Source organism: Aquila chrysaetos, chromosome 16 (genome assembly GCF_900496995.4).
Source record: "Aquila chrysaetos chrysaetos chromosome 16, bAquChr1.4, whole genome shotgun sequence".
Taxonomy (NCBI): domain Eukaryota; kingdom Metazoa; phylum Chordata; class Aves; order Accipitriformes; family Accipitridae; genus Aquila; species Aquila chrysaetos.
Window position 1 is genome coordinate 20,507,376 of NC_044019.1, and position 13,223 is coordinate 20,520,598.

The following is a 13,223-nucleotide window of genomic DNA, read 5'->3' on the forward strand; positions in this document are numbered from 1 at the left end:
TTTCTGGCTGAAATGGAAGTGAAGCTTTTATTAAAAAAAGACATGACTTTTTTTTTTTTACGTTCATAGCTGAACATTTCTTTTCTTTTTGGTATCTCAAAGTGAACATTCCACATGTTTAGTTATTTTTAAAGCCAAAACATGTTTGTTTAACAGTTGCACAAACAATCAAAACTTTTGCAATGTAATTCCAATTAGAGACTACAGTAACTAATGAAACAAAATACTAGCTTACTGATGGGAACATACAGTGACTATATTGTTTATATAAGCCTACAAAAATAAAACTCAGTGAAGAGATTTAAATTTGGGGTTTTCCACACTTTCTTCAGAAGAATAGGGATTTGTAGAAACACAATTTATTTACTGCTATGTCAGAAAAAGTTGATTTTCTCTTTCTGGCTTTGCTTTTAAAGTAAGTGACCTCTAAGTATCTGCCTTATAAGTCACTAGTAAGATATAAAAGAACATTAAATATTATTTTTAAACAGGTTTTTTTGCATTTCAGTAGTTGTCAGAAAAAAGGCACCTTTTAAACATGTGTCTTTTCAAAATGAATGCTGTACTTTGACCTATGTTAGTATCATTCTTACAGCAATTAATCATATGGCCACAAAAAGCAAAATAGCACAGCATTCAACATCAGCTTTATTTCTTATTAGAGAAGCATATCTTTATTATTATCAAGTACTAAAAAAAGAATGCAATTGTGATGAACAGTTTTTGTTTGTTTTTTAAAGAAAGCAACACAAACTGTGAATCATCCTAAATACAGTTTCCAACAGAAGTTCATTAAAAGATGAAAGCCATCCTAGAAGAGGTGTTCTGAACCATGTTGCATCAATTATTCACCGGTAGATAAAGCTTCCCTTTATGACATAAATAGACAATTTCTTTTTGGCAGAAATTTAGCATAGTAAACACGCATTTCAAAACTTCTAATTACCAACATGCCAGAGATTTTGAAATATTATATAAGGTATATCTTCCAAAAGGAAAGGATGGAAAATCTACCACTTAACATTTTCAAAAGGCATAAAAAGTACCACAATTCACAACAGAGATGTATGCACAGAGCGATAGAGGAGTCTAACCGAGCAAACAAAAGTCTAGATACAAATTTACAATCAAGCAGCTTGATCTGTCCAGAATTAGATTAGAGACAGTGTTAAAAACATGGAGTCAGGCTGTAACTAAAGTAGAAAGTATGCTGGAACAGAGTTTACTATTTCACTGTTAGGCCAAGTCCAAAATCTACTGAAATTTTCTGTGGGCTTTGCACAGAAACCTAGAGAGCTTTTGGACTATTTGTAAGAACAGTGACCGTACTTTTCATATTAGACTTTGTGGCCATACTAATATTTCCTAAGTGTTCCTGTCTTTTCAACAGAGAGAGGCTGGTGCCTCTGAAAACTGGCTGGGAACTCAAATCCCCTCCTGGGGACTGAGGAGAAAGGGGACCCTGAGGGTATGTTGATGCCGTTCACTGAAGGTTTGGTTAAGCAAAGGTAGACATCCCAGTTGGCCAATTTCTTCCAGTTTCCATGAATAACAATAGTAGCAGAAATATCAATAGTAATACATGGCAAAATAATCTAAGATCCTGTGCATGTTTTAATCTCCACCTGCAACACAGGCCAAGCCATCATGTTTTCACTGATTTTTTTTTTTTAGCTACTTTAAACAAGCACAGGCTAAACTACTTCTGCAGCAATCATAGCTTTCAAGTGCAAAGCAGTCTTATTCTCAAACATTTTGAGGGGTATCATGGTCTCTGAAGCTTAAGTGTTCAGGGAGAATTTTTAGCTGTTCTGTCAAGCACAAGTGCAACTCAGTTGAACCACCCTGGTTGGTTAGCTAATTTTTACTTCTATAAGTACACAATAACAGATAATTCAAAAAGCAAAATTTTGAGCCTGTTTCAGTAAACACGGTAATAATTTGCCTAGCACTATAACAAAAAGTAATCAATATACTGCAGATTCCTCTTTGTAATTCAGGTGATTTACCAGCTTCAGTCAGAAAGATCTAATGACCCCATTTTTCTATGGAAGAACATAGTGCTGTGTTACAAAACAGGTGATGAAATGGTAACTATTCAACTGAAATACTGAAATTACATTTCTCAAAAATATCAATCAATCAGGATCAATCCAACAATGAAATTACTTTAACCTTGACTCCCTTTACTTTTTTTGTTAATACATGGGTATATTTTAAAAAATCCAAACCAGAATTATTTTGTAAAAATAAACATTTGGATAGAGTCACAACAATTACATATTTCATTCTGTAGAAAGTTTTGCATATTTCTGGTTTCATCTGCAATTAATAAATTGTCTTCACAGAACTTAAATTATCATGTGTCAAAAAATTTACATGCATCTTACTGGAAAGCAGAACTTGCTCTTCTCAAAGATCTGGAGGTACAGTCAGCTCTAATGTGAGGCCACTGAAGACCATGTAAAAAGTCATCCTACTTACTGACATTTCAGAGAGCATTAAGCCAAAACTATAAGAATGTCATCTACGGGTCCATAGGGAATAAGCAGAGAGTACAAACTGCATTTCCCAGACATAGTGGCAAGGTACAGAATATTACTAATCCTGGTTTTAAAAAATATTGGTGGCAAAATTACTTAGTATTTATCCTAAAATAGTTAGGCAAAACCCAATGAGTTCTCTTAAGGCGTGAGACATTTAAATCAAAGAGGAATGACTATGTCTCTATTTTAATCTTGTTTCATCTGCCTAGGATATGACATTTAGCATTACACTTTATTCTTTTTGATTCATGTTTTAACCATCTTGTTTGTTTGTTTGTTTAAACAGAGCAATCACAATATTCAGAATTCCCCTGTCAAATTCTGTATCTGTTTCTGTCCAGGCAGTTTATCAAATAACAGGTTCTGGACACATCAGACTTTCTGAAAACAGAGTGAAAGAGTGAATATATTTCAGAGATACATGAGGTCAGTGAACATTCTTTTGCTCACATAATTCCTTTTCCATCCTTTGTTTGTTCATTTATAACCCCTGAAGTGTAACGCATGAGTTATCCTATTGTACGCATCAACCACTTGACAGATTGTTTTAGTAAAACTCTTATGTGCTGTGGCTTTCCTTCCAGGCTGCCAGGAAAAGTTTAACAAAAAGGCTGATTAGTTCCTTTAAGTCCTCCGAGATAAACAAACTACAAAGCAAATTTACAGTACCCAAGACCATCCATGCAAAAATATCACACAGGCTCTTTACAGTAACAACACAGAGCACTGGAAGGTGCTCAGTCAAGAAGAAAAGCTGACGATGATTCAGCAGTCTGTCAAATGGGAAGCAGAAATGTTCACGCTTGAGAATCTTTAGTTAATGACATATAATTGTTAGGACACTTCTTAATAAAGCTCTGTTTAAAGAAAGCCTTTTTTTCTTCATTTCATACGTGGACGGTAAATTTTTTAATAATAATTCATAAAAATTCCTAGGTAGATTTTTCTTTTTCTTAATAAGACCTTAGATAATGTCAATGACACAGATGCCAGCTATATAAATATTTGTCTATGTATTCACCTAAGAAACTGCACACGAAACACAGTAGACACACACAGCAGATTTCCAAACCCAGGTCTGGCCTTGTAAGAAGTGCATTACCCGCTGTGGGCATGCTGCAGGCGAGGGCTACAGCCCCAGCCCTGCACTGCTGCCCAGAGGCCTGGGAACAGGAACAGGAACTGTCCTGCTTTTAGTTTTGCTAACTTCATATTCAGAAGTATGAAATATACGAAAGATCCACACAAAGGCAGCAAAAATGATTGTAAGTACAGAGGGTTTCTTGCATGTGCTCAAAATCAAGGAATAGAATATTTTCACTGAAAAACAGATAATTAAGGAAAGCAAGCTTATGATACATAAAAAATGATTAATAGGGAAAGATATTTTTGTTCATTACTGAAATGGAAAGTATTCTTTTCCAGTCTCACAATATTTACTTTGATTTCATTGTTAAAATTTGTGCCTTATAAAAAGTATGGGCATTGAATGATTGAAACACAAATACTTCGATATAATTCCAGCTGTTTTGAAATCTTTAATTCTCAGTACATTTGGCAGAAGCAGAAAGTGTCCCAGGAATACATTAAAAATATTGCATATCAATTAAATAGTAAGTCACACCTCTCACGGCATGCTAAAGGCTGGCATAGCAAAGCCGGCACGTGAAACGCCCAAACAAGCCCTTTGGCTCCTATTTTGCTGTCCCCTGCAGTGTGTCCCTGCTACCCCACCTGACTATTCTGCCTCGGACTAGACCTCCTCCTCACTTGTATCGCTTCATCAATTTGGGGGGAAAGTCAGGAAAGCAGAATCTGACAGCGACTCCAGTAAACCAGATCTGTCTTTAACTTTTCTGCCTTTAAGTGTTCTTACTGAATGCTGTTTCCCTTCTGCTCCTGTCTTGTCTGTACAAGGTGATAAGCTGTTGGGGGCAATTTCTGCCTTCTCTCCCATGTGGAACAATCATAACTATATATTATATATGCACTTACCCACACACATATATCTACATAAAATTGTATGTATTGCTCTACTGTATGTAATAATTACATTCTTTCTGTCTTATAACAGAGCTCAGTTTTCAGTGAGTCCTTAAATTTCGTGGAGGTAGACATCCTAATAATAATCATCACTGTGTCCTGGTATATTTTATTTGGTTGCTTGTTACTTGATGTAGCAAAATGAAAATCATCTATAAACTATTTGAAAGAATGACTTCTGTTCAGCTGAATCAGTCCCCTGTAAGATGATACACTATAAAGGCTCTTTTGCCCTGAAACCATAAACCTGATTAATCAAATTTTATTAGCACAATTATGTAAAGTTTTCCTGCTCAGCAACAAAAATCACCCCACTCTCCTGTAAGAGCATTTCTAACTTGAATGAATCTGCAGAAAATTGCAAATAAGGTGCGTAGAGAAAAAGAAATAAATACTACAATATACTATAAACCAAAAATGACCCCTTCAATAAGGCATAAGGCATACTGCTTGCTGTCTTCGTGGTATTCCTTCAACAAACTCTTAGTGTCTTCATGATTAAGCCTGGAAAGATGAATTTTGCTTTTCTACCTCTGATTTACGCCTTGCATGACACATAGATTTTTCTAAGTTCAGAATACTGCAACTTACTTGCCCTCTCACAGACAAAAACTTTTGCCAGAGTAAGAACGAGTCTAGAAAGATGGGCAGATCTCCTAATCTGCTTAACTGAAAATTAGCCAGCAAAAGGACATTCACAGACATTGTCAATGACAAATCATTCACAGGCCAAGGTAGGACGCATTTTTTAAAGTATGGACTAAATTACACCTACTTGCTGTCGAATTTCTTCTTCCATCTTTACTGGGGACCCCAACTCTGCGACTTGTTTGACACCTTCGCTAGCATATCCTCCATACTCCCAAAGGATGTAGTTCTTTGAGTGAGAACTACCAATGATCGCGGACCAGTGGTTGGTGCGTCCTTTCATGGGGGAAAAAACAAAACAAAACAAAACAACCACCATCAAGACAGCCTCAAAGCATAGTTCCTAATTTTTTATTAAAGTGAAAGGTTTGAAGTGCCCGGTCTTCACCAGTACCAAGCTTTTGCATGTGTTGCATGCTGTCAGTTCTCACTACATCGATACACCATATCTTTAGAGTAATAAGAACAAGCCAGTGAACTACAGAAATACAGCATAAAGTGTCAGTGATTCTTGGATTTAACAACACAGGCAGAAAAGGTGAGAAAGATTGTATTCTGGCTAATCAAGCATCCCCCCGAAACAGATAGGCTTAGTATATTTTTTTCTTCACTGAAAACTTCACTTCTTCAGGAAGTTCAAGAATCCTTTAATTTTAGGTTTCCATGTAAAATATTTTTGAGGATGAAACCTGAAAGGGATGACTTTGGTGGTCACTCAAAGATTTAACAGCAAGTAATTTCCTTACTGAGAGATACTGGTTTCTAACGGTCTACTAGATTTGTGTTTGAGTGGTGACAGCAAATTACCAGCAAAAGGTGTACGTATAAGCGTGATTACACTATCATTAAATGTTATAGATTTTCCTTTATACCTTTGTGCCCAAACATTATCAGGCACAGAGCTATAAAGGGCTTACAGCCAGAAACCTTCCCGAGCAGCTTCCTGCTGAAACAGAAGTGAAACATTTGCTTTCTATGGGCAAATGATGTCCAGCACTTCTTCCAGAAAACTTCTGAAATACTGGTAAAGAACTGCTGTTATTGGCACCAACATAGCTGTTTTTTCTGCTTCTGCACACTTAAATTATACATGTACCATGTCTCCTCCCCCACCCTCACCCCAACCATTATTAGGGGTTCCCTTTCATTTAGGAGGGAGCAAAGTAGTGAATTTTAGTGCTTCTATATTCACGGAGTTTGCTTGCTGAAATTTCTCATAGTGTAAGAGTTGTAGAGCTAGGCAAAAGGATTCCTATTCTTGTTTCTTGTCTTGTTGAACAGAAAAAAGAAAAAAATGTGGAAGTTTAAAGAGAAAATGTTAGAGAAGTCTGATGGCATTGAAAAGAGAATTGAGCAGAAATAAGGAGTCACAGAAGTCCCACAGTACTGGAAATAAAAATGAATTCACTTAAGTGTCAAATAACACCCTGCAAAGATATGGGCTTAAAGGAAAAGGATGAGAAAATGAACTGCTCGCATAAGCAGTCTGGTAACAATGCAAAGACTGTAGGAGATGAGGAAGGCAGAATGATGGAGTGAGACAATACTTAACATTTTTCTTTGCAATGCAAAAGGTAGAGAGTAGCAGTAAAAACAGCTGAAAACCAGAATAAATGAATGAAAAATGAATAATGAAGTAAACAAAAGGAATGCAAATTTAAGATGTGAAAGGTAGGACAATGAAATTGAAAAAGACAGTGTAGAGAATTGAATAAAGTCAGATGCAGGAACCTAATCACAGGAGAAGACAAGATAGAATAGAAATAAAAAAAAATGAACACCAATGGTAGGGGGAAAAAAGCTAGAAAATCGTAGCAAGCAGAATAGATGAGGGAGATAGCCTAGCAACACAGCAAACAGAACCTCCATAATTCCCTTAATGCTAAACTTGGACTAATGAGCTCTGAATTGTAGCAGGCTTGATGTTTTCAGAATTGATTAAAGCTAATCAGTAATTGAGCCCCAAATGAAGAAGAAACAAAACTAAACCTCCCCTCCCCCAGAGGTAATAGCTGAAGAGACTACAGTGTCAGAACATGGTTTCTTGATGTAAGATCTAGTAATTGGTCCTTAAATATACACTGGCACCTTGTCAAACCACAGAGAGATACTGTCATTCAGCTCCAGCGATGGGACCACCAGTTTTGCCCATTCTTTCTTCCTAGCACACAGGTCTAACTATCTCACAAGTCATAGATAGCAGCTTTCCCTGAAACAGAGTACGTGACACTTAGTGAAACTTATTGAAAGAGAAGGTTCCACATAGTCCCTACAAAAGAAAAATGTATCACTATAGAGAGGAACCAGCGTGCCTTTAAGTCTTTAGTAAAATGGATAATTAATTGTTCCATGCGCTGCAAAAGCTTCTCACACTCCCTATCCTAAACAGGACAAGAACATCTGATGTCTTTGTAATCGGAGTCCAGCCTCTTCCACCAAACACCTTGCCCTAAAGATACTGGCTCTGCAGAGAAAGCACCTGGCCTACCTACTTGCCCAAATGAGCTGTTCAAAGCATACCACATCTACTCTCAACTTTTTACAAAACCTGTGCAACATTTGCAAATGTTTCACTTCTCACCTTGAGCCTCCCATTTTTTATGAGAACAAAGAGGCAACTCAATATTTCTTATGCCTTTTCCTCTAAACAAAGAAACTTCTCTACATGAAATAGTCTGAGCAGTACAAGGCCAGAGCTATTTTGCATCACCAGTCCAATGTCACTATCCAATTCTTAAGACAGCAAACAGAATACTGACAGCTTTCCAATGGTGTTATTTCACTTCCTTTTTGTATGAGTAGTTTCTCAATTTACACTCTTATGTGTGTATTTTTGCATAAAGATCAAGGTGTCATTGCAACATGAGGATGTATCCTCTGACATACTTCATAGATGTGCCGTACAAAATCATGATGGAGAGCATATATATTTCTATTATCATATATGGGTAATACCCAAAGAGAATAAATGCTTTTAAGTCACAGGGCATATGTGAATACAAATCTTTCTGAGTAGCAAAATGTGTTAGGAAATTTAATAGATCCCCTTGAACCAGATTTAATAACAAATGAAATAGCTTCCACTAGTCCTATTATCAGGAGTTGAGATAACCTGCAAAAATTACCTGAAAGGCGTGCTCGCTTTTGTAAGCTTCAGTTTGCAAATCAGAAAAAAAAAAAAAAAAAATTTTTTTCAGTCTGAGATCCATGAAAGCAAAATTATTTTGAGAATTAGTTTTTGAACCCTTTCTATAGCTGTGGTACACCTCTCTCCATTCACTCTACGGTTGGCACACTCAGAACAAGATTGCGTTGCAGTGGTTTCATTCTAAGCAGTGCCTTATAGAATAGGTGCATCTGGTAACTCCTAAACAGACAATATGCTTTTAAATTTAATGGAACAGACGTATTTTAATTGCACTGATATAATAAACGTAATACTATTCCTCCTTCATGGAATCTGTGAAAACCTCAAAATAGTTTCCCAGAATTAAAAGTTTTGCACTGTACCTTCCAGAAACATTTCTGTGTAATAGCAAAAGAAAATACTTTACTTGGCAAAAGCCGTTCTTTGGAGAAAAGCTAAGCAATGAAGTACATATTATTTAGTGTTTTTTAAAGCAAGTCAGAGAGTAAGTTAAAGAAAAGATACAAAATATAAGTTTTATGATCTGCTTTTGATTTCAGCCATACTGGTGCTGTAAGAGTAGAGCCGAATTTTTTATGTGATGGCTTGGCAAATAATCAGTGATTTACCACAGTCCATCATGAATAACATTTTTTTTTTAATGTAATTACTGCACAAGTTCAATATTTTGAAGAATAATGTTGATGATGAGTTTTCATTTTTAATATCACTACATCTGGATGAAATCTTTTTCTGAACTTTCAGAAATTTCAATGTAAAATCTTAGCAGCTGTTATTACAGGGCTTAATACTGCTAGTATTATACAGTTAGCTTTTCACTTTTCCAGTTTTTTAAGTGGAACATTAATATAATTCACCAGTTTGTAGACTGCTCTCTCCCCAGTTACAGAGTCTACTATTGTGGCAAACTATTGCAACTTGCTTACTTTCAGTCATGCACACATACTCTTCATGTGTTCACTGACTTGGATTTAAAAGAAAAGGCCATTTATCCCCAATATTACATCATTAAGTCACAGTAACTTTATAGTTTTCAATCATTTTCTCATACCCTATTTCTAACCACCAGCTGAATCCACACAAATAATGCATAAAAAGTGTCACACTCAGCGATATATAAATCATCCAATAGCCTAAAAGAGCATTCCTGCAATTATTGGTTTTGGCTTATTTTATCTCCCATGTATTTGCTGACAAATAATATTTAAACAATGCTACATTCAATTTAAAATTGCAATATTGCTTAGGCTGTTAAAACTATGAGCTGATTGACACACAAACCATATTTGAGTTATATGATGATATTCCGACACTGTGACAATAACAGCAATAAAATTTAAAAAAATCTACATATAAAGTCTACATAATAAACATCAGCCACAGACAACATAACAAAGTTGAAAGACCAGTAAATGTGATTCACATTCTCAAATAATTTCCTAGCCTTTATTGCCACAGACTGCGGAATCAGTAATGAAAGAACAAATGCATAATACACATATTTTTGTAACTTTAGCTTTTTACAGTTATTTGGGTTATTGCAACAAGAATACTGATTCTGTAGTTCAGAAACTTTAAAAATCCAGACAGGCAAAGCTCAGAATGTGTATTTTATCTGTCTACTCAACCAACAAAGACAAAGACGACAGAATACTCTAAGGTCTATATATCTCATTAATGTCCTTGGGCAGCAAGATTCAGGGCTCACCAAAACTAACCAGTATCTTTCAAAAGACTTTGAAGGAAAACGTACAGACTAGATTGGCATGGTTGTAAAATCAAAATGTTAGTGTGTTGCCCATCCTTCGTGGCATTTTTCTTAAAATCTCATTTCCTAGCTTTACATTATAGGCCGGTCTAAGCTTAAAAAAGTAACCTTTCTCACCACAAAGAAATCTTGAAAATGTGATCTCATACACACCTCAGTGCAAACTGTCAGGCAAATCAATAGAATTTATTTGTAATGTATAGCATTCACAGAAAGATCCATGGATTTTCAATACTGAACATTAGCAGTATTCCATATATGTCATAATTTACACTGCTGAGCTGTAAATAAGTACTGTTGTGTCATACAACAAGCTTCAACATCTTTACAGTCTCCGTATGGTACAACAATAGTAGAAGAATGATACTCACGTGGAAAATCTTTGGGATGTGTTTTTTCAGACCAGTTTCCATAAAAAGTTAGCCTGTATTTGGCCGTTCCACAGGCACAACAATCTAGAATTGGTTTGTCAGTCACACCTTCTGAGGCTGAGTCTGAAAAAGCAGCAAGGTACCCATTGAAAACAGTTACAACTCAAAAATCAACAGATGACAGCAAAGTTGCCATAATAAATATTCCAGTAACTAAATCTGAGTTAAACACGTATTTTTTTGTTTAAGTTGGGCTACACTAGACTAAACTAGAACCTTGAAATACCTAGGTCATATTTATAAGTGGATGTAATGATTTAAATCTACATTTTTAAATAAGAAGGCAGTACTATTTCAGTTGTCTTCAGATTCAAAATGGATTTGTTTCTGGTTCTTATCTGATATAGACAAAACCCCACTTTATCTCAAAACACAATAGGCTTGAAATTTCTGGACAGCCAAAGCATATAAATTCTCCAGTGGGATGCAATAACCAACTGCAATGCTTAGGTTTAGGAAAGGATGAAATAGCCCAGGATTCAATAAACTAAGTGCCCTGGAGACAAACGGGTTTCACATGAAGACCAGGTAAAAAGTTGCAAGAATCACATTTAGAGGAAGGCAAGGAAGATAGTATGAGGAACAGTATATGTGATAAGGATGGACATAATTGAATGGAAGATCCCAAATTTGAACCTGGATGAAACTGTTCCAGGCCTCAAAATTTTAGTTTGATATGAGTTAAGAGAAATACGTAGAACATTACAAGGTCAGAAGGATGTTTTACTTTACCTTACCTTGTTCACAAATTTTTTTGGTGAGAGAACCCTCATCTTGAAAATAAATTATGCGCTTCTGCACAATACTGGCTCTATAAAGTAAAAAAAAAAAAAAAAGAAGTTTCAAATATGTTTGTTCCTTAAAGGAAGAAGAAAAAGCATGATAAAGTAGCAAAACGACAGAACGGGACTGCTCAGACCTAAGCATATTTCCCTCTTCTGACAATATATATACACAATACAAGACTACAAATAGGATATTTTTATTTCAACTTGCACTTGAATTTCATCACATTTTACAGAAACTTGGAATGTTAAGTAACCTTTAAAGAAGTTATCGTAGTCATATGGTGAGGATCTGTGCTCTTGAACCGCATGACGGTCAACTGAATATTCGATATTTCAATCAAATCTTATATTAAAATACAGAAATTATATTTGATTTCAGAAAAATAGCACAGCTAAAGCAAGCAGCTGTTTGTAGGAAATTACATGGCATTCTGAAGAGATAAATACTTCTGACATATGACAGCAATTCGGTGCAATTATCATGTAAAACAGAAGTCAGAAAAAGAGTTAGCATAAGCTAAAGTCTTTAAAAGCAATTCAAAGCTTCCAAAAGACAAACCACTTCAAAATTAATTAAATCTAGTATATTTTATAAAGGCTTATAATTCAAACAAAATGTAAGTTTATAAGCCTCAGTTTGGGGTGGGGCAGGGAGGTTGAATCTGGAAACGATACAGGGAAAACCAGACTTACTATGCAATTTTATTTTTTACAGCTGGAATTGTACAGCTGAAATTTAGCTGATTTTTAGCCTTCCATCTGAGAGACCATAAATTGAATTTTGCATCAAAGATCTTCAAGTCAGCAAAGCACCAAGCCCAAGTTCTTGTTGCAGATTGGTATCATAACTACCATATGGTAAATGTCAAAACCAATAACCAACTGGAAAATATGTTCAAATGGCTCAGGTGACCCTTTCTAGTCCTAAATAAACTTAACTAGCTTCTTTGACCATTTTTTAACTATAAAAATTTAATTCACATGTAAACTTTCTCTTCTTTCTATAAGAAAACAGAATTTGGTCAAATTCAAAGACATTCTTTGGACAGAGAGTTTTCTGAAGAGAACATGTTTTGGGAGCTGGTACTCTTTGTTTATCAGTAAGGGAGCACATTCTTCTAGCAACATTTCTTTACCATCACTCGTATTTAAAACTCTAAATAGCAAGGGCCAGATTCTTGTCTTACCTCAACTTTACAGTTAAATAATTATCTTGATCTCTCAAGAGTTACTCCTCACTCATACCCATTGAAGTGAGAAGAAAAATAAGACTGTATATGCTTAGAATTGTTACTGTAGTCATGCAAACCTTTTTCTGACAATGTCCCACCCCATAAAATTATCAAAAATAAGATGCAGTTTTACTGTGCTTTCTTTGCCAAGATACAAGGTCAGAGTAGGAGAGGAAGGAATCCTTCATTTCACATTATAAAGCACCCAGGAGAATAACTGGGTTTTGTAAACCTCTTAAAGCTAGATCAAACTGGAAAGGGTACAGAAACTACAGCTTGCTCTCATCCTTAATAGGGCTGGCATCTTCTAAAGGAAGATGTGGTAAAGGACAATACAGGCAACCAACCAAGCCTGTGAAAAAAACAGCATGAAACAGAAGAGCAAGACTGAATTTTACAAAAAGCAAGGGAATGATCTGCCAGTATTTGGTGAAGGGGAACTCCTAGGCCTCATCTTCATAAGGGAATGTTCACACTTGGGGTAAATATGAGCCTGCAACAAATAATAGAAAGTGAATGAAGCCTAGAGTTACTTAAATCTGTCTTCTATTAATATGAGAACTGACACAGGACAATTTAAATGGTGCCAGAAGAGACTGACCAAGTATACAAGCAGCAG

The 13,223-nt window shown here is 35.7% G+C and overlaps 1 protein-coding gene across 1 annotated transcript in view; it reads right to left on the reverse strand.

Annotated features, from left to right (window-relative positions):
• The window catches only part of SPON1 (spondin 1), a 203,452-nt gene that overhangs the window by 127,470 nt on the left and 62,759 nt on the right, over positions 1-13,223 (reverse strand). Inside the window, exons 4-6 of the mRNA XM_030038164.2 lie at positions 11,322-11,395; positions 10,525-10,647; positions 5,365-5,513 (exon numbers count right to left, since the gene is read on the reverse strand). Of these exons, the coding sequence (XP_029894024.1) occupies positions 5,365-5,513; positions 10,525-10,647; positions 11,322-11,395 (346 nt within the window). The remainder of the gene's footprint in view (positions 1-5,364; positions 5,514-10,524; positions 10,648-11,321; positions 11,396-13,223) is intronic.